The sequence below is a fragment of the Tenrec ecaudatus genome, chromosome 2, assembly GCF_050624435.1.
Source record: "Tenrec ecaudatus isolate mTenEca1 chromosome 2, mTenEca1.hap1, whole genome shotgun sequence".
In the NCBI taxonomy this organism is placed as follows: Eukaryota; Metazoa; Chordata; class Mammalia; order Afrosoricida; family Tenrecidae; genus Tenrec; species Tenrec ecaudatus.
In genome coordinates, this window is record NC_134531.1 from 205,638,898 (window position 1) to 205,659,648 (window position 20,751).

General features: G+C 57.3%; 2 protein-coding genes across 4 annotated transcripts in view; both read left to right on the forward strand.

The window, feature by feature from the left end:
* Positions 1-6,529, forward strand: part of GUK1 (guanylate kinase 1) — a 30,525-nt gene extending 23,996 nt beyond the window's left edge. For 2 of the 3 annotated variants that reach the window (XM_075542159.1, XM_075542160.1), the window contains 7 exons: positions 3,147-3,260; positions 3,520-3,561; positions 3,653-3,749; positions 4,823-4,961; positions 5,047-5,131; positions 5,921-6,006; positions 6,216-6,529. In XM_075542159.1, coding sequence (XP_075398274.1) covers positions 3,147-3,260; positions 3,520-3,561; positions 3,653-3,749; positions 4,823-4,961; positions 5,047-5,131; positions 5,921-6,006; positions 6,216-6,251 — 599 coding nt within the window. In that variant the 3' untranslated portion in view covers positions 6,252-6,529. Of the gene's footprint in view, positions 1-2,747; positions 2,864-3,146; positions 3,261-3,519; positions 3,562-3,652; positions 3,750-4,822; positions 4,962-5,046; positions 5,132-5,920; positions 6,007-6,215 lie in introns of those variants that run through there. The other variant, XM_075542161.1, reaches the window with a different exon arrangement.
* A 2,164-nt stretch (positions 6,530-8,693) lies between these two features.
* On the forward strand, positions 8,694-20,514 carry GJC2 (gap junction protein gamma 2). The gene is made up of 2 exons (XM_075543330.1): positions 8,694-9,105; positions 18,489-20,514. The coding sequence occupies exon 2, from the start codon at positions 18,508-18,510 to the stop codon at positions 19,819-19,821; it is 1,314 nt and encodes a 437-aa protein (XP_075399445.1). The 5' UTR covers positions 8,694-9,105; positions 18,489-18,507; the 3' UTR covers positions 19,822-20,514.
* The last annotated feature ends 237 nt before the right edge of the window (positions 20,515-20,751 follow it).

The following is a 20,751-nucleotide window of genomic DNA, read 5'->3' on the forward strand; positions in this document are numbered from 1 at the left end:
GCTCTGTTCTTCCAAGGAACCATGGAGTGGAATGGAACCACCAATCTTTCAGTTAGCAGCCAATTGTACTACGAGGACTCTTAATATTCTGAATATTAGACCTTTATCAGAAATAATACTTGCAGATCTTTCTCCCATTCTGTGGGCTGTCCTACTAATCTCTTAATAGTGTCTTTGATACACAAAAGTTTTAACTTGATGGTGCTCAGCCTATCATTGTTTACTTTTTTTGGCTGTATTTTGTGTTTCATTTCTAAGAATCCGTTGCCAAATCCAAAGTAATGAAAGCTACCCTGTGATTTCTTGTGAGGGTTTTATCAGTATGCAATATAAGTCCTGTATCATTTTGAGTTAATTTCTGCATATGGTATGAAATATCCTCCTTGGTAGAGCGAGCCGGATAAACGTTGAGCATGATAGTGGGACAGGAGGAAAGTAAAAGGAAATACATGAATGAACTAGAAGGCCAACAACATTGACAGAGGTATAAACATAGGCATGTACATGTGTAAATATATTAATCTATAATGATAGGGATATAGGTCTATGTACACATATTTATAAATATGTTAAGTATTAAGGCAGCAGACGGACATTGGCCTCTGCTCAAGTCCTCCCTCAATGCAGAAACACTTTGTTCTAATAACCCGGATTTCTGTGATGCTCACCTTCCTGACAGTCGCTGAAGTCAAAATGGGTGCATAAGGAAATGTGGTGAAGAAAGCTGATGATGCCTGGCTATTAGAAGCTATAGTGTGTGGGGTTTTAAAGGCTTGAAGATAAACAAGTGGCCATCTAGCAGAGAAGCAAAAAAGCCCACATGGAAGAAACACACCAGCCTGTGCAATCACGAGGTGTCAATGGGATCAGGAATCAGAAGACCTAAAACAATAATTTTGATGCGAATGAGGGGGGTTGGAGTGGAGACCCAAAGCCCATCTATAGACAGTTGGACATCCCTCACAGAAAGGTCACAAGGAAGGGACAAGCCAGCCAGGTTGCAGTATAGCACCGGCGAGCATACAACATTTCTCCGGTTCTTTAATGCTTACACCCCCACCCCCGCCTATCATGACCCCATGTCTACCTCACAAATCTGGCTAGACCAGAGCATGGACAGTGGTATAGCTAAGAGCTGTAGGCTCTTGGCTAAACCCCTCAGGACCAATAATGAGAATAGCAATACCATGATGGCTAGGAGGAAAGGGGAGAAAAGTGAAACCAATAATTGCGATCGACATGCACCCCCACCCCACACCACCAGTAGACGAACAACAAAAATGTGGGTGAAAGAAGATAGTGGACAGTGTAAAATATGGAAATGAAAAATAATTTATAGTTTATCAAGGGGTCACGAGGGTGGGGGAGGGAGGGAAAGTGGGCTGATTCTAAGAGCTTAAGTAGAAAGAAAATGTTATGGAAATGTTGATGGCAACATATGTGCAAATGTGCTTGATACAATTGATGTATGAATTGTTATAAGAGCCCCCCAATAAAATGATTTATTAAGATTTTTTAAAAGAACCAAAAAAAGAAATAGCCTTCCTATTTTTGTCTCATCATGTAAGGCCCTCACAGGGCTTATGTGTGAGAGTGTTTGTTTGTCTATGAATAGTAATTAAATCAGGTATGTTGGCTTAGTCCAGTTAACATGATGATGGCCTACTTTTTGGGTGAAGAAAGACCCGCACAGGACACATCTCGGAGGCTTGGGAGGTGGCTAGGGAGCTGCTGGAGATGTCGAGCGGCCCATGGCCAGGCAGGCCTCCCTGACAACCCCTCAGCAGAGTGCTCCAGAGCACTGCCTTTGGGTCCTGAGAGGCTACTTGTCCATGGTTGCCTCTGGTTGCCAGGGAGCTTTTCTGGAAGCTTCTCTGGCTCTCTGAAACTTCTTCCTGGGCCCTTGCCTCTGCCCAAGCTGAGTCTCTCTACCCTTGCTGCTGTTAGCAGTCTGTCTTCCCCGGGCAGGGCTGCCCCATTCATTTCTGAATCCCAGCCTGCAGCCTGCCACTCAGCAGGAGCAAGTGTATGTGCCAGCTGGATTTCTTCCCTGCACCCTCCTTCCCCGCTGAGAGCAAAGGGGGTGGGCCAGGCAGGTGGCTTCTCAAGGGCAAGGGAAAAGCACGGGCTTCCTGTCCCTGTGCTGGCTGCTCCCTGGGGGCAGGAGAGCAGCTTTAACTCTGCTGTCAGACCAGCTTGGAGGCTTAGTGCTCAGTGCTGGGAGGGCGCAGGGCAGGCTGGCAGGGATTAGGAACGGCTTTACATGCCAGCGCTGAGCCATTTGCACCTCCGCTGCTCATCTGTACAGCTGGTGCCAAGCTCGGGGCACCCCTGACACCACGGCCAAGTCGGAGCTTCACTAGGAGGTGGGTCGTGCCTCCTGGGAGGGATGCTGGCTGGCGTGTGGGGAACAAGACGGGTGTGGGGTGAAGGCCAGGGTATGTGACAAGTTGCGGGCGGTGAGGTCTGGGCTCAGGGCTGGGTGGGGGGTGGGTGCAGGCTTGTGTGGGTGGAGTGCAGGGGTGCTCGTGGAGCAGCCAGGAAGAATGCAGATCTCCAAAGGCACCCCTAAGAGCCTCTCCTCTCGCCCCCCATGTGCCTGAGTGTGACCTGCCCTGTCCGTCTGTCTGTGGCTCTCCGGTGCTCATCCTGTTTGTATTGGGGTGAGGTGTGTTGGCCCAAAGGGAAGTCCCCTTCACTAGCATTTGGCCCTGCAAGTAACTTGGAAGCTCCTGGAACAGGGCTACCTGAGCCGGGCCCCAGTACCAGGTGACACAGGAGGAAATGCCACATCTGTCCCAAGAAGCCAGCAGCCCATGAACAGAGCCACTTGGGAAACAAGCCCAGGCTGACTGCCCACCAGGTGGGCAGGAGGCTGGCCCAACAGGGCTGTCCTGTGTGTCTTGTGTGCTGAGGGGAGGCCATCCCATTAGACCCCTGTGTCACCATGATGGGGGGGGGGAGTCACACGAATTCCGGGCGAGGGAGTTGTGTCACGAATCCTGGGCACCCTTCCTTTCCCTTTGGCTTTTTCTGTTGTGAGTCGTGTCAATGTCACAGTGTCACCAGGGTGGGCCTGACTGTTGGTGGAGGGGCCTGCCTTCCCACAGGCCAGGCTATCTCCCTAATGTTCACCTTCCCCCTAGGGATGTCAGGACCGAGACCGGTGGTGCTGAGCGGCCCCTCGGGGGCCGGGAAGAGCTCCCTGTTGAAGAAACTCCTGCAGGAGTACGGCAGTATCTTCGGCTTTAGTGTGTCCCGTAAGTCTTGGCAGCTGCCTGCTGGCATGGGGGACCAGGGAGGGCAGCCCCCAATTGGAGAAGAGCCAGGGAGGAAGGACAGCCCCAGATGGACTGTAGGGAGTTCCTTCCACCTACAAGGGCCTGTGCAGACTGCCTAGCATGGAAGTGCCGCATGTGAGGGCTTCTGACCAGAGAGCCCATGGCTTCCTGGCTGCCCGGGGCCACCGGCCCAGGGAGAGCCTGGGAGCCCGCCCGCTCACTGGCTGCTTGTTTGCAGATACGACGAGAGACCCACGGCCTGGAGAGGAGAATGGCAAAGGTGAGCGCAGCACCCCTCCACGGGCACCCCGCTGGAACCTGGCCGTGGAGCCTTGAAGAATGCCCTCTCTGCCTTCCCTTGTCCCGTGCAGATTACTACTTTGTGACCAGGGAGGCCATGCAGAGAGACATTGCTGCAGGCGACTTCATTGAGCACGCCGAGTTCTCGGGGAACCTGTATGGGACAAGGTGGGTCCACTGGGCAATGCCAGGGGTGGCTTACTGGCCAAGGTCCCAAGCCCCCCACCCAGGGGTGCTCGGCATGATCCCTGCCAGCCCGTCCACCCATGTCCAGCTGCTGCAGGAGCCAGGTCAGCTGGTAGCATCCTGGTCTCTGTCTGTCCAGCCTCAGCCCTGGGTGCAGCCTTAACATTCCAGGCCTGTAGGCTACACTGCAACTCCCTCTCCATTGTGCATGTGCACTGGGCCCAGGGCAGACCCCAGAGGACAGGCTCTCCACTGTTTCTCCTACCAGGGCCTGCCTAATGAGGCCCCAGGAGCTGGATCTGTGCGGGCAGGTAGACAGGCCCTGTCATGCCCGCCCTGTGCTATCTCTCAGGATTGCTGGAGGGTGAGGCGACTGCAAGTGACATTCATGTTCAGCCGCAGCTTCAGCTGCAGGACCAGCCTGTGTTGGGCAGGCAGTGAGCCTTTCTTAGACCGCTGCCTCCAGGCTTACCCTGGGCAACCCAGCTCGGGGGTACATGGCTTTCAGGCTGCAGGGCGATGGGATTAGTGTGTTGTGTGGCGGGAGCTTGGGGCTTGGAGAGAGAGCTAGGACCCAGGTCTCATGACTGGGCCAGCTTGAGGGCTGTGGCAAGAGGAGGTGGACGGACAGGGTTTGGGGGGTAAGGCTGCATTGGGGACCCAGGTGGCACTCACCAAGCAGGGCCACCAAAGGTAGGACACGGGCCTTGGCAGTCAGCCACAGCTGGCAAGCAGGATTCAGGCCACCTTGCAGCACCCCTCCAGCTGGCTGGGGTGCCACTGTGCAGCACCCCCACTGCTGCCAACAGGTGGTGGCCTGGATGGAAGAGGCCTGGGGCTGAGGGGTGCTGGCCCTCATGGGATGTCCCCAGCCGAGGGAGCATGGCTCAGGAGAAGTGAGATGAGGATTGAGTCAAGATGAGTCTCGAAGGTCCTGGGGGCGTGATGGGGACCGGTGCTGACACAGGCGCTGTCTGCCAGGGTGGAGCAGGTATAGACGAGCAGGGCCCTGAGAAACAGGGCCCCCAGCTTGGCTAAGGGCTCCCATCCCACAGCAAAGCAGCAGTGCAGGCGGTACAGGCCATGAACCTCATCTGCGTGCTGGACGTGGACCTGCAGGGCGTGCGGAACATCAAGAAGACAGATCTGTGTCCCCTCTACATCTGTGTACTGGCTCCGTCCCTCGAGGTCCTGGTGCGTGCAGGGTGGGCAGGCCTGCGGGTGGCAGCATGCAGAGGTGGCTGGCTGGGAGGTGCCTCAACCCCACGGTGTGTTCCAGGAGCAGCGGCTTCGAGCCCGGAACACAGAGACGGAGGACAGCCTGATTAAGCGGCTGACCACCGCCAAGGCCGACATGGAGAGCAGTAAGTATAGGGTCCTGGCTGGCCCCTCCCAGCAGCTCTGCTCCCCACTGTGAGTTGGGATGTTTTGTTCTCCCTCCACGGCACCAGGGTCAGTCCCCAGACCTCCTCCTCCTTCCCTCAGCGCTGGACTCCGCCTGCCCCAGACAACAGCGTCCACTGTCGGAGTAGCTGGGGATCCTCCCACAGCCTCCTCTTCCACTTTGGTCAGATTCAGGCCAGGGTGGGAACAGCCTGTGATTCGTTGTCCGCCTGCTGCTCAGTGGTCAGGAAGCAGCAGCGTTTCAGTGACAGCAGAGCCAACAGAAGATTGCTAGGGAAGACACAAGTAGCAGCGGCGAGAGGGGGCGGTGGGCGTAGACCCTGGTTCACAGCCAGCAGCCCAGGATGTCTGACACAGAAAGCAGGGCCCTGGACGGGCAGGAAGGGATGAGCCCATGCACCCCCCGCCCTCCCCCAAATCCCAGGTGTGACTAGGAGAGGGGATTGGGCATCAGTGAGCAGTGCGTCCTGCGGTGCCAACTTGTGCCTGTGTGTGGCACGGTTATGGAGGGGGGGGTAGTGCCTACGATGTGGCCCAGTAAGGAACTGCCTGCTGCTGCCCCAACGAGCCTCAGACCCGTGTCACAGTCAGCTCTCAGCCAGAGTCAGGGTCCCTAGAAAGTGCCTGTGAATGTCCTCTGCAGTAGTGTGGTCTGGGGGTAGGAACATGATGGGGGAGTAGAAAGGGCTGGCTCTGAAGCCCCTGGACCACCACCACCCACCTCCCACCTCCCTTGGCTGTTTTTTCAGGTAAGGAACCAGGCCTGTTCGACCTCATCATCATTAACGACAACCTGGATAAGGCTTACTCAACTCTGAAAGAAGCCCTCTCTGAGGTCAGGCCCCACCTGCCTGGGGGCTGAGGGTAGAGGGCAGGGGCGAGGGCTCTACATGGGAGGGGGCCCAACAGGGGAAGCCGCCTCATGCCCGTGGGCTTAGAACTCTGTTGGGAGCTGTACACCCAACTTCCGGGACAAGCCCTCCCTTGTCCAGAGCCCCCCCCACACACACACACCAAGACTTCCCCCCATCCTCTTCCTGACAGGAAATCAAGAAAGCTCAAAGGACCGACCACTCCTGACGCACCCCAGCCCGATGTCATTCCATGGGATGCATTCCAGGCCTCACCCCCATTCCAAGGTGCCCCCACATGGGACTGCAGCCTGGCGCCTGGCAGCGCCAGCTATTCAGCACCTAGGTACTGCTGCAAGACTCGGGCCTGGACAGCCCGGGGGCTCCTGTCACCTGGGCCGACTGGCCCAGCCCCACCCACTCCTACCACACTTCTGTGACGGCCGGCCGGCCCCTTCTGACATTGTAATAAAGTAGCACGGCGTTGGCGCTGTGTGGAGGAAGTGACGCGCGTGCATGGGGCTGCGTTTGGTTCTCTGCCCCTGACTGGGCAGCCCTGCTGCCCTCTCCGCAACCGACGCCCTGTACTGCTCATCCCAGAGCACTGCTCATCCCGGGAGCCAGGACTGAGCTGTCAGGGTCCTGGCTGAAGGGGGCTCCTGCCCTCCCTAGTGAGTTCTGCCAGCTTCCTATGGGGTGAGGTGGGCCCTTCAGGAAGCCAGCACCCATGGGCCCCTTAATGCTGACGGATATGGAGCCTGGGAGAGCTCTCTGGGCTGCCTGCAAGTGGGTGGAGGGGGCCCCTCTGTGCGGATTAGGATGGGGTTGCCAGGAAACAGCCTCACCCCCAACCACCCCCTGCTGTAGCCAGGCTGCTGGGAGGTGGCAAAGAAGACTACTGAAGGTCCTATCTGTGCTCTTGACAGCTGAGGGGCTGGAGGCTCAGACACCCTCACTGGGAACATGCTGCAGTGCCCACGGCCAGCACTTGGGGGAGCACACAGCCCGGCCCTGGGTGCCTCCCAGCGAATGCCTCTGGTTGCAGGCTGGACTGAGCCATGCAGCCCTGGGGGGAGGGTGGGGGAGAGGGCTTGCTGATGGCGTTGGGGGGGTAGATGTGGCACTCTTGCTCGCAGGTAGGGGAGGTGGTATCGCAGAGCACAGCAGGACCACTCTGCCCAGGAACCTGGCAGTTTGCACAGTGTGCTTCTCAAGTTGGGGCATGGCTTCCCTGGCTGACCACCACCACCGCTGTCCCCTGTCCCCCAGGCAGTGCAGAGGGAGGGGGACACCTGAAGGTCTCTCTTGGGTTCCCTATCTTTGCAACCCTGGCTTCTGGGAAACATGACGAGAAGACAGGTCTGACCCTCTGTCCACCCCAGGACTGTTGCAGGGCATGAGACCCCTCAGCACCCCCCCACCTCACCCATTCCAGCAGTGGCTGCACTTCAGGGAGCGTGAGGGCCCCCCGGGGTTGGACGAAAGGATGTTCCGTGATCCGGGCTGGGTCTGATGTTGTGTGCCTTTGACTGCCCCACCCTTCCCTCTGTACCTCTGCCTTCCTGCCTGCCCGGACCCAGAAGAGCAGCCAGGGCTAGACAGGGGCAGAGCTCACACGGGGAGCAGTGGGAGGCAGGAGCCAGGTGCCACCTACTAACCCCAGGGCCCCAGCCCAGCTCCAGTACAGTCCTGGGGGCCACTCCAGCCCTCTTCCTTTGGGTGAGGGGGAGCACAGCCAGGGTGAGACAGGGACAAGGGACAGGGACAAGGCAGGAGACCCTAAGTCCTTAGCTAAGTCCAGTTGCACCTGAGGGGGTGGGGTGGGCAAAGGCTGACCTCAGAGGAGACGATGGGATACCTCTAAGGGTCACCTGGGCTGGCAGCTTCAACCTGCTGAGCAGCCTTGGGAAGCCATTTCTTTTCGGGGCCTCAGCCCCACTTTCTTAGCTGGGACAGTGGAAGAGAGCTGCGTCCCACTGCCCAGCCCCCAGGGACAATCGCAGGGATTCAGGCCCCAGCTTTGGTGGAAACAATGGGTCCCTTGAAGGGCCCCTCCTCCCAGCATTGTGCTTGGTGGTGAGAGGTGGCCCTGGGTCAGCCGCCTGCACCACTCTGCCCCCAGGACTGTGGGCGGGCATACACCCAGGGGAGGGCCACAGCCAGCCAGCAGGTGGACCAGTTCAGAAGCAAACCCTTGCATTTCCTGGCCTGGAAAAGGTAGGGCCCCTCCCACGGGTACCAGGTATGACCGGCACTGTGGTGGACATTGTGGTCCATCACCCATTCAGAACCCTAGGGGTGGGAGTGGGACCAGGGCCTGCTGCTGGTTTCCCAGCTTTGAGGGATAAACAGGAAATGGCCGCCAGGTGCAAGAGCCATCCTCGGCCATCCTTTCCTCTCCGCTCTTGGGGTACTGTAGCCTGGCTGCCTGTCAGTCTCGAGCTCCGTTGGGTATCTGGTCAGGGCAGGCTCAGGGTCTTGCAACAGGCGATGAAGCCCAAAGTGTGGGCATCAAGAGATGGCAGTCTAGCGCGGGCCTCCAAGCGTCCTTGGAAACTGCCATAGCATGCCCCCTACTTCCAGCAGCTGGGGCTCCTCAGGCTGCAGGAGGGCTGCCGGCCCCCCTCCAGCACCAGCTGGGGCTCCTCAGCCTCAGGAAGGCCGCCAGGCGGCTCCAGCACCAGCTGCACAGTCTACAAAGTCCTGTCTTTTCAGGCCAGGGGAGGCCAGGCCCAGCCCTTCACCCTCAGAGGATCCCGACGGCCCATTGAGGGGCGGGGCCGTTCCAGGAGGTTTGTGCTGTTAGGGGTGGGCCTTGAACCCGAGGGGGACTGGTCCAAGAAACCACTGGAAGTCAGCCCCCACCCCACATGCATGGGCAAATTGAACCCCACGATACTCAGCTCTGAGTACGGACCAACACGGCTCGTTGGGACCCCCTCCCCCCAGCTTCTCCGCTTCAGGTATGGCCACCCTCAGCATGGTGTTAGGGCCCAGGGACTCCCCTCGGCCCAGGCGAGGGGGACACAGTAGTGAGCAAAGCGGAACCCTGTCTTCCAGCAGCCGACAGCACAGACAACAGAGTAAGTACAGCGTGCTTGTCGGGCGTCCAGGGCAGGCCGCCCAGAGGGGATGGTGAGCCGGAGAGCGGAAGGAAGGAATGGGGAGGAATGTGCAGAGCCCAGTGCTGAGAGGGGGCCTGGATGGCCCCCAGGCTGGCGGGGGGCAGCCCTGCTATCCCAGTCCTCTCAACCTGCCAGGGAGCAGGTCAGGCCAGGATTCCCAGAGGTTCTGCATGTACTTTGGGGACCTCCAAGGGACAAATGACTTCCGGGCAGGTTGTGCCTGTCTTACAGGGCTGGCATGTCGAGGGGACAGCTGCCAGGACCTCTAGGCCACAGGATCCCACTCAGGATGGTAGAATTTGGAATTGACAGTGCAGCTGAGGGCTGGGCCCCAGGAGTGCCGAGGTGGGCACTGAATTGGAGTAGTGGGTCTGGGTAGAGACGCAGACCCCTGCTTTCCCTGCCACAGCTGAAGTTGGGAACATGCACAATCAGTCACTAGGGAAATGTGGGTGAAGCAGTGGGGGGAGGGGGGTGAGAACCACCCTCCGGGCACGAAGACGCATTAGCCTCACAGAGCAGGGAAGGGGAGAGCCACATGGGTGCTGTGTGCTGTCGGGAGCACGGAGACCGTGGGTTCAAGTGAGTATGGTGTGTGTGTTCACACGTAATGAGGGAGTGTCTTAAGTAGTATAATGTGCATGTCTACCACATAAGACAATATCATAAGTGTACTAGTGAAGGTAACTGTGTGTGTGTGTGTGATGTGCATGTGTGTAAGAGAAGCATCACATAGGTGGGGAGAGGGGAGCCTGTGTGCACACGGGATGAGGCAGCTGGAGCACGCCCTGTGGCCCCAGGTCTAGAAAGCCCCGAGGACTAGCGAGCGGCAGGACCGCAGCGGGCTGTGGTACCGAGCACAGCATACTTCCCTCGGCCCCACAAGGATGAGAACCACCTGGGATGACTTGTGTAAACCAAAGCAACCTGCCCTAACAAGGACACCCCAGTGTCCGCCAGACCTGGCCAGCTGAGTGGCTCTCGGGGCAGGCTTGCGTGAGCCCCAGCACTTCAGGAAGCCTGCTGCCAGAGGAAGCCCAGAGCCTGGTTGCCTTACCCAGACAGAGGGCCCCGGTGGATGGGTGGGGAGGAAATCCCTGGGCAAGGCCCTGTGGCCACTGTGGTTGTCAAAGGGCCCGGTCACAGCTTTCTGCCTGCCCTCTCTCTGGGGCCCTCCGCCTCCTGGACAGTCCTTGTTTTCAGATTCAGCAGCCAGCAAGGTTGGGGGCACAGGAAAGGGCCAACCAGGATGGGTGGGGCTGCCCAGTACCTGCCACCCGCCAAAGAGATGATCTGGAAGGTGGTCCACTGCAGGCCCAGTCAGGCCTTAGAGGAAGTAGGGTGGGACCATCCAAACACTTATGGACTCACCACCCATGAGGAGAGCCCCCCTGGGCTTCCCTTGCTAATTGTTTCCACACTCCTGCCCCTGCAGGCTGGCCTGCCCTGCCCTATTATGATCAGCTCTGGCTCTGGGTTGTGCACTGGCCCCTTGGGGCAGGAGGGTTCAGCACCTGGTCCCACTGGTGGGAATCCGCTGAGGTCCCGTGGTTGCTCCCCTTCTCCCACAACATGCTGACACCCATCTGCCTACACAGGCCCGCCCTCCCCCTTCCTGGGATCCTCAGTGGAAACCTGACCTTCCAGGCAGCCACCCCTACTGACCACTCCTAAGATCACCTCCCTCCTCATTAGATACCCTTTGCATGCCCCTCCCCAATCTGCTTCCCCCAGACCCTAATTCAGCCAACCAGGAGGTCCTGCCAGCCTCATTCTGGATCCCACACAAGTGGTCACGGCAGGGTGGGAGCAAGCTCCACGTGATTTTGATGAGCAGCTTTGGGGTATGATTCCCTATGAACTGTCAGTTTCCTTGCTCTAAAAGTCAGCAAACTCTGACTCTCAGGAGGCTCAGCACCCTTATTCCCCCGGGCTTGCCTAGGACCCGTCTGCTGGCCACACATCACAGGCTGTTTCCACTGTGGTGCCCAGCCTGCCCCTCACTCAGCTCCCCATCTCCAAGACAGAGCAGACCTCTCCAGAAGGACCACCATGCTGCTGCCGGCAGTTCACTCCCCCGTCGCACATGATGCCTTCAGAACCAGCTGGCTGAGCTCTGGCCTGGGCCTTGCCCTAGGAGTGAAGCTGCCCTGGAAGTCCCTGCTCACATGGAAAGTGGGGGTGATGCCCTATAAGACAGGCAAAACCATGAGAGGCATTGGGTGCGATATAGGAGACTTCATTTTAAATAAAATGAGTCAAATGACTTGATGGTAGTGAGTTGGTTTTTGTTTGTTGTTTTAAGTAATCCTAGATATGCAAAAAGTTGCCAAGATTATTAAAGAGTCTCCAAACCTCCAAAATTTATCCCTTTGTGAATACCTTACATTAAGATGGCATACGGTTAAAAAAAAGACGGTGCGTAATGAATGAACCAATACTTAACTAATGTATGACTCACTGATGTCCACCTGATTCAGAATCCCTCCACTTGCCAGTGTCCCTCCTCAGCTCCAGGAGCCCGCCTTCCACTTAGTTGCTGTGGCTCTTTGGGCTCCTCCGGGCTCACTCCCTCCGACTTGCCTTGTTTTGGGTGACCGTGATGGGCTTGAGGCGTCTGGTCAGGATTTTGCAGGGTACTCATCTGATGAGATAGCTGATGTTTTTCTCGCAGGCCGATGATGGCCCTTGGGGGGGGGGGACACCTACAAGGATGGACTTCATTTCCACCAGTTCCGATTAAGCTACATACTATCATCACGACTTCTCATGATGGTTTATCAAAAGGCATTTTTTTGGTGTATACTTCACATAGGCTAGCCTTCCGTTGGTCGAGCTGATGAAGATCTGTGCGATCAGTTTCAGACAATTTCTTCTCGTGCTGTCAGCCGCCCATGTGAGCCCATTCTCCCCTGTTACAGTCTCTATAGAGATACCGATCCTGGGTTTCCTATGCAGAAAATCATACACAAAACAATACTTGGAATAATACAAAGCAAGCAAACCAAAATGATGAGACAAAACAAAAACCTCAAAGAGAAAGCAGAAAATATTAAAATCGGAAACAACCTTAAAATGAGTCAAAGGGGCAGTCAAATGATAGGGTTTTACATTTTAACCCGACACATCAGCCACAATCAACTTTACAATCTTCTCTGTATATCAAGTTACTCACATCCTCAACTGCCGTCAGAGGGGTTCACTGAGATTCTGGAATCCCACTCTTAGCCAGCCTTCTGCAAACTCCAATATCATTCCCTCCTTTGGATTTAGATTTGATTATGAGCTTTGGATCTCACAGACTGGTGTGCCTCCTACATAGTGACTTAGTTGATGTCTCACTTAAATGGCTGCTTGTTTGAAAACGTGCTTTAAAAATCTGCTAGTCTTTGCGATAGCTGGGCCCCATCTGGTTTCTTCACTACACATGGGAGTGAGCTGAACTAACTCTTACGTGCTGGCATCCATATATAGATTATCTATGTCTCTGGCTCACTCTAGAGATATCATTCTCATTTTATGATAGACAATATAAATCTACCCACCCCCCTGGCATAAGGGACTTCTGTTGATAGTGTCATTAATTTAGTCAATGTTACTGAATTTAAAACTGTTGAGAGACGAAACTAGACTTGCATAGGCTGGCTTCAGACTGCAATACATAAACTGTTGACTTGTGCAGATTGAACTTGTAACTGGACACTATTTACAGACTAGAGGTTAGTGATTGGGCAAAACTCTCGGTAACACTCATGCCTACAAGATTAATACATGTCATTAAACTAGTAAATATGTGAGAGTCCCAGGCCACCATTCATTGGGCACCCTTGAGGGATCAAGCCAGAGTCCAGCAAGCACCAGTTCTATAACCTGGGGACAGCTGCCATATCTGCTTCTCACACTAGGGTGTTTGAGCCGTAAATCCAAGGGAGTATGTCATTTGCATAAATCTGCTCTAGGTGAGTTTGAGGTCAAGGCCAGTTCATTTTGCCGGGTTTCCACATTAAATGTTTCTGGTGTGGCCTAGGAAGGATGCTGGGACTAAAGAAGTCTATAGCAGACAGCCTAGGTCACAAGAGCTGGATAGAAAGTAGGTCGAAGATGTCTAATTAGGAACATAATACTGGCCAGAGTCTCACCTTGGGTTCTACATATGCACTGAGAAGCATTTCTTTTCCCCCATGGGAGGTGGCTCCTCCCAGTTGACCCACCAGTAGTAACGTAATTATGACTTCTCACCCTTGATCGTGACCTTGATCGCCTGCTTGAGGGGATGTTTGTCCAGTTTCACCACTGCGACCTCTTCCCCTCGCTCCTGCTCCATGTTCTTTGGAAGGAAGCCCACACTTAAGGAGTGAGTGTACACCCACCTCCTTGAGGGGTTAGTATACATTATTTGGAATCATGCCAGATCTCCCTCTTCTCCCTCATCTGTTCACTCGTGTCTTTTAATCCATATAGACTCGTGGATAGTGATCCCACGAGAACCCTATAAGATCGCTATGAGTCTGAATCAACGTGAGGATGGCTCTGAGTGTGGTTTATGAGAACCCTTGTGGTGCTAGACTAGATGCCAGATTGCTCACTTCAAGGTTGGTGGTTCAAACCCACCAGCCACTCCATGGGGAAAAGGAGGCTGTCTTGCTTTGTAAATGTTTAGTCTTGGAAGCCCTCTTTACAGTTGCTGAGTGGACTCAATGGCAGTGGGTTTGGTTTAGTTAAGAGTTATACTGGCTGCTTCGTTGCTTACGCTGTTCTAGGTCTGGCCATGGGGATTCTTCCAGTTGACACTTGGGTTCTTTTGACATCCCTGAGCTCAGGGTTTTTGTTGTAGACTCACCTGTGTCTTCCTGGTCCCAACCCGAGGCTTGGTCATTTCCCCAAAGAGCTCTGGTTGTTTGTGTTGGAGAGCAGTTTTTAAAACTAAGATCTGGGTACTGAGTGTGCTCATTGTTACCAGGCCCTCTCAGCGGGAGGCAAGAAAAGATAGGTCTGTAATGTGCGTATGTGTGTGTGCGTGCAGGTGTATGTATGTGCACAATCTACTTCCACATGTAACTCTCATCGGTATCTGCATCAAACTGAGCATGAATTCAGCTGCCATCTTCCACTCTAGTGCAGCACGTGGGTCTTTCTGGTCTCCCCAGCTCGTCTGTCACATCCCACTTCAGCACACACCATCTCCCATCCACTTAAGGAACTGCTCCACCCCTCTGCGCATGTAGACCAGCACCAGAGTTGTTGGGGCATGCTGGCTGACAGTGTTTGGGCTAGGTGGTCAGGAGGCCCCCAAGAGGTGGTTTATCAGCAACGAGGCAGATTCAGGGTAGACTTGAGCATGCGGGGTGTGCCAGGGCAAGGGTCAGCAAGTCGTGGCAATGCCTTTGGCAGGAGTGCGCCTGGCTGTGATGGAAACAGCAGAATTGCCATGGATACAAATGGGGCAGGGGAACGGCCAAGGACAAGATGAAAAAATCCAAACTCACTGTCATCGAGTTGATTCTGACACACAGCAACCCCATAGGACTGGGTAGAACTTCCCCTGTGGGTTTCCGAGATCGTACCTCTTTATGGGAGTAGAAAACCTCATCTTTCTCCTGAGGAGTAGCTGATGGTTTTGAACTACCAACCTTGTGGTTATCAACCCAACATGTAACTCCCTATGCCACCAGAGCTCCTAAGGACAAATTACCAGGGGCTTTATAAGCCTAGGTAGAGCAGTGGGCATTTCTGATACAGGCTCCTGACTTGTGTGTGGCCCCAAGAGGCAAAGTGAAACAGAAGAGACCATTGAACACAACAGCTTGGTGACCTAGCAAAGGGTGGTAGCCAAGGGCAAGTGGTAGGCCGGTTCCAGACGCACAGTTTGCCCGTGGCCTGGATGGCAGTGTGGGACAGAGGGCGGCTCCAAGGACTCTGTGCCCGTGGACAGGGAGCTGGTGTGGAGCTGGGGCTTGTGGTGCCTGTTGAGCATCCAGTGCAGATGCCAAGGGGACAGCTGGACCCCTGCGTGTGGAGCTGTGAGAATTTGGGAGCCCTGCCCATGCCTGCCGTGAAATCGGGACTGGAGGCTGGACTCTTCCAGGTCAGAGCTTAGTCAGTACCCACTCCATTACTGTAGCATCGGAAAAATTGAATTTTTGGAACAGAAGGATGAATGGACCGATTGGACTCTGATTGTGGGTGCATGAGTGCCACAGACCTCTGTGCCCACACCCGGGTAACACGTCTGGGCCTCGGGGTCCAGAGCCAGAGTGAGTGCCACTACCCAGAGATGGCAGAGGGCTTGCAAGCAGCCCTGCCTACCCACTCTAAGTTTCTCCTTGGCACTTGCACTCCAGTCTGCATCAGCAAGCTTTCTGCTCTGCCAGAGAGCCCAGCACAGGAAACACCGGAGGGAGGGAGAACTTCACACCCCTGCACCTAGGGCCCAGGTGTGTCTTCAACTCTGAGCCAAGTGCCTCTAGGTCCTTAGGAGCCCCTCTTGAACCCCCTCCCTCTCCTTTGCTAAAGCTTCACCATGACTAATGGCACCCAGGCACAGCTTGCCCAAAGCTAAAGCCTTGGTCCTCAGTCCTCGGGGCCAGTCGAGCGCTGCAAGGACCAGTGTATACGTCTCTGCACGTTCATGTTCTGTAATGTTAGCCGGCAGCTGGAGGTCAGCCGTGGTGGGGAGAGTTACACCACTGATGGCTAAGCGCTGCAGACCAAAGGTGGACAGACGTTAAATCCTCACCAGCTCACCACTAGCTAGTTAGGGCCCTCAGTCTCTTCTCATCCTTTCTCCCAAGCACCCACCTAGCCCCAGGATCTGCTTAGTCTCCGGCAGGGAGAGGCTAGCCTGAGGACTGTTGGACGTAATCCCCTAAGAGGCCGGGGGTGGGACTGCCTGCCATCCCGTTGCTGGCTCTGAGCCCGTGGACCTCAGTCATGTCGTTGCCGCCTGTGAGGAGACGGTTGAGGTCCGTGAAGGAAGAGCAGTTGGTGAGGATGATGGGGTTGTCCAGGGCCGCTTTCCTGCACATCCTTACCCGAGACAGAGGGGTGAAGAAGATGGCCCCAGAGGGCTGGAGCCGCCAGTCTGTGTTCTGTATGTGTCAGTGGTTGTGTGTGTGTGTGTCTGAGTGTTTCTGAATGCACATAGTGGGTATACCTCTCAAATCTGAGTAGAGACTGTGTACCTGTGTATCTAAGGCTACACGTCTGTGTGCCTGCATGTTTCCAACTGTGCACTGTGTGTGTGGTCTCAGTGGTGACTGTGCCTATGAAGGAATGCCTGGGTCTGCCTGCGTGTGCGCGCACGGGCCTCTGAATAATGATGGGAGGTAGGGAGAGCTGTGCCCAGATGTGAGGAAGTGGGGCCACTTCCCCAGGAACTCTGGCTGCCCCCTCTTCCTGCCCAGGAAGGGGAGACGGTTCCAGCTGCATAAAGAGGGCCAGGAGCAGGAGCCTGGCAGCCTGCTTCTCCTGATCCATCTCATACCTGCACACCGCTATTGCCTGCCCACTGCTTCCCAGGCCCTGGTCCCAGAAGTGTTGGTCATTCAGGGGTCTCCTGCCCCAAACTACCAAGGAGCAGGTACTGGTCCTGGGGCTAGCCTCCTATGGAGGAAGGGGGTGGGGCACATTTGGGAAATCCCATGACCTAGAAGGGCAAGGAGGAGCCCGTGGCCCTGCTGCAGAGCCCCCTTTTCTTGGACATAGCCACACTGCGGGGCTCAACTGAAGGAGGGTGCTGACCTGGGGGGTGGGATTGCCCAGGCACTGTAATAGTGCCCAAGGCCCGCTGAGTGTGGCTGGCGCTGTGCTGCCTGGATGTGCCTGTGCTTATATGTCGCTGTGGGTGGCACAGGGTGCCCACGAGTGCTTCCACACGTGACTGTGTGGGACACACCTGTCCTGGACAGAAGTCTATGTTCACCTGGCTGGCGCCGCCAGGAGCTGAGCCAGACTGAGGCTGCAGAGAGGCTGAGCTGCAATCCTGTGAAAGAAGCAGCAGTGGCCAGTGGGACTGAGGAGTCTGAAGGTCCTGGGAACCAGCAGGGGCAACTGTCCCTGGGCAGGACCAGTGGAAGGGGCACAGAGGAGGATGGGGGATTTTTTTTAGAGATGGAGCAATCAAGAGCTATGTGCAGGATTTGGGAAAAGATAAGCCAGATAGATGGGGGTGCAGCAGTGCCTAGGGTACTTTGAGGGGTTAGGGTGCTAGAAGGCCGAGGTGCAGGAGAAATTAGGATGTTGGGGGGTTGGGATGCAAGAGGGCTGCAGTGCTGGAGGAGTTGGGATGTTAGAGGGCTAGAAGGACTGGGGAACTAGAGATAGGGTACTGGAGATCTGAGGTGCAGGGGGTTCAGGGGTGTAGGATGGCTAGATTGCTGGAGGTGCTAGAGGAGTGGGGTTACTGGAAGGCTAGGGTGCTGGAGGGGTTGGGGTACAAGATGGCTGGGGTGCTGGAGGGTTGGCAAGCTAGAGGTATTGTGTTAGGGTGGTGGGGGGTTTGAGTACTAGAGGGACTGGAGGGCTGGATTAGTTGGCATGCTGGAGGAGGCAGGGGGGCTGGGAGATCTCAGGGTCCATGGGGCTGCAAGGGTAAGGGGACTTGGGGCACAGAGGGCCAGGGCATAGAGGGGCTGAAATGACATGAGGCTGAAACTTGGGGACTAACTCCCAGGTGGGCACACAGAAGGGCCCTTGCAGAATTGGGGAGCATGGCTTAGTGGAGGTGTGTGCTTCCCAGGTACCTGGGACAGGTCCAGCTATGCGTGAGAGGCATGGACCATGTGATCCATGGGTGCATCTGAGGTGCATCCCAGGCTAAAGCCATGCAGCCTCCAGACTAAGGCCAGCTGCAGTGTCCCTGGCATCCCGTTAGGTGCTGCTGGGCTTACCCTCTTGGCTACTATGCTGTGTGGCTCTCAGTGCCGGGGAGGGTGGGGGGTAGACATTGCTGACACTGACATGGTCTGGGGTGGGGGGAAAGGCCCAGCTTCTCTGTACCACAGGGCCTGGGGTGGGGTCCAGGTACAGGCTGCTCCATTAGAAGTGAGGTCCCAGTGGGTTTGTCCTCTGACAGAGAGTGCTTCTCTATATATACCAAGGGTAAGGGTAGGAATTGGGGGAGAAGGGGCATATCCCCATTATGAGATGGTGAGCCCCCACGATTGTGCAGGCAAAGGCAGGTGGGCCCTACTGGGGCCAAGTGGGGGAGGGAAGAGGGCTGGGTGAACTGAGAATGGGAATGCTAGCTCCCAAGCATCCGTGATCGGCCTGCACTGGAGGTGTGGGGTCCAGGGTCCCCCAGGCCTGCGGCCATGCTGACTGCCCATCTGGCCCGGTCTCAGGTCCCGCCCGCCTGCCCCTATGACCAACATGAGCTGGAGCTTCCTGACGCGGCTGCTGGAGGAGATCCACAACCACTCCACCTTCGTGGGCAAGGTGTGGCTCACGGTGCTCATCGTCTTCCGCATCGTGCTCACGGCGGTGGGCGGTGAGTCCATCTACTCGGACGAGCAGAGCAAGTTCACGTGCAACACCCGGCAGCCGGGCTGTGACAACGTCTGCTACGACGCGTTCGCCCCACTCTCCCACGTGCGCTTCTGGGTCTTCCAGATCGTGGTCATCTCCACGCCCTCCGTCATGTACCTGGGCTACGCCATCCACCGCCTGGCGCGGGCTTCCGAGGAGGAGCGGCGTCGCGCGCTGCGCCGCCGCCACAGCCGCCTGCCAGGCCCCCGGCGCCCACTGCCACCGCCCCACGCCGGCTGGCCGGAGCCCTCGGACCTGGGCGAGGAGGAGCCCATGCTCGGCCTGGGCGAGGAGGAGGAGGACATGGAGGCGACGGAGGGCCTGGGCGAGGAGGAAGAAGAAGAGGCAGCGCTGGCCGCCAAGGGGGCCGGGGTGGACAGCAAGGCCGCGGCCGTGGCCCCGGCCCCCGCCGTCAAGCACGACGGGCGGCGGCGCATCCAGCGCGAGGGCCTGATGCGCGCGTACGTGGCGCAGCTGCTGGCGCGCGCCGTCTTCGAGGTGGCCTTCCTGGTGGGCCAGTACCTCCTGTACGGCTTCGAGGTGCGGCCTTTCTTCCGCTGCAGCCGCCAGCCCTGCCCGCACATGGTCGACTGCTTCGTGTCCCGGCCCACCGAGAAGACGGTCTTCCTGCTGGTCATGTACGTGGTCAGCTGCCTCTGCCTGCTGCTCAACCTCTGCGAGATGGCGCACCTGGGCCTGGGCAGCGCGCAGGACGCCGTGCGCGCGCGCCGCCGCCCGCCCGCCCTGGGCCCCGCCCCGGGGCCGCGCGCGCCGCCGCCCTGCGCCTTCGCGCCCGCCGCGCCCGGCCCCGCCGGCCCGCCCGACTACAGCCTGGTAGTGCGCGCGGCCGAGCGCGCGCGCGCCCACGACCAGAACCTGGCCAACCTGGCGCTGCAGGCCCTGCGGGAGCGCGGCCGCCACAGCCCGCCCTTGCCCGACCTCGCCGCCGCCGCCGCCGCCGCGCGGGGCGGGTCCCGGGCCGCCGGCCTGGCCGCCTCCTCCAGAACCGGCAGCGCCACGTCCGGGGGCACTGTCGGGGAGCCCGGCCGCGCGGGCGGGGCCCTGGATCGGCAGGGCGCCAGGGCCAAGGCTGGCTCTGAGCCGGGCAGCGCCAGCAGCAGGGACGGAAAGACTACCGTGTGGATCTGAGCGTGGCGGTGACCACGCCAGCCGGCGGGGCAGGTGTGCCGCCTGGGGGCTCTGGGCAGAGACTGAGGGCGTCAGTGGCATCCAGCAAGATGGGACCCCCAGAGAGGCTGAGAGGGAAGGGGCTGGGCATGCCGAGGCGAGGGCAGGTAGGCACTTGATGAGCTGTGCCCGCTCAGACTGCAGTCTTGCCCACCCATCTCCCTCCCAGAGCCAAGGAGCCCGTGTGCCCTTGGGCAGCACTCGCTTGAGGAGGTCCGGCGGATATGCTGGAGCCCAGTTAGGGTCTGTGGGAGGAAACGGGATCATTGGCCTTCCCTGGCCTCAGTTTACCCCGTGCATACAAGGACGTCCTGGAATTGCTCCCAGTGCGGACAGGAAGAGCTCCTAGGCATAGAACCCCACTTGCTGCAGGAAGTGGAACAAGCACAGTGTCTCCTGGCTCCCCTCCCAAAGATCCCGTTAGTGTCTGAGGCTAGAAGCTCCTGCCCTGCAAAGCCAGGCTCCGGAGGGCTGGGTTCTCTCCAGACCAGGACATGCCAACTCACATCCTTGTCTGAGCTTTCGTTGAGCCCTTTACTACCCCTTCCTCAGAGGCATACTTGAAGTTCCACAAAGGCCTTGGCGCCCTGCCTTGCAGCCTGCTAGAGGGCTGTGACCTTGCCCATGCTCAGAGAAGGAGACTCGCAGGTTCGCCTAAGGCCTCTCAGCTCCTGCTCTGGGCCCCTCCCTCCTCCAGACAGCCTCCAAGACAAAGAGAGAGAAATAAAACTAACTCTGGTTTACAATCGAGTGTGTCTATGTGTGTGTCTACTGCTGGTCACCGGGCTGTGTTGGCACTGTTCTATGCCCAACGGGGCACACAGATGGCAGCAAACAGCACCACTTCCAAAGCGTTTCTGTGGTTCAGAGAACAATCACCAAGCATTACAG

Coding starts and splice junctions, on each gene's coding strand:
- GJC2 (XM_075543330.1), top strand. CDS start 18,508: ATGACCAACATGAGCTGGAGCTTCCTGACGCGGCTGCTGGAGGAGATC.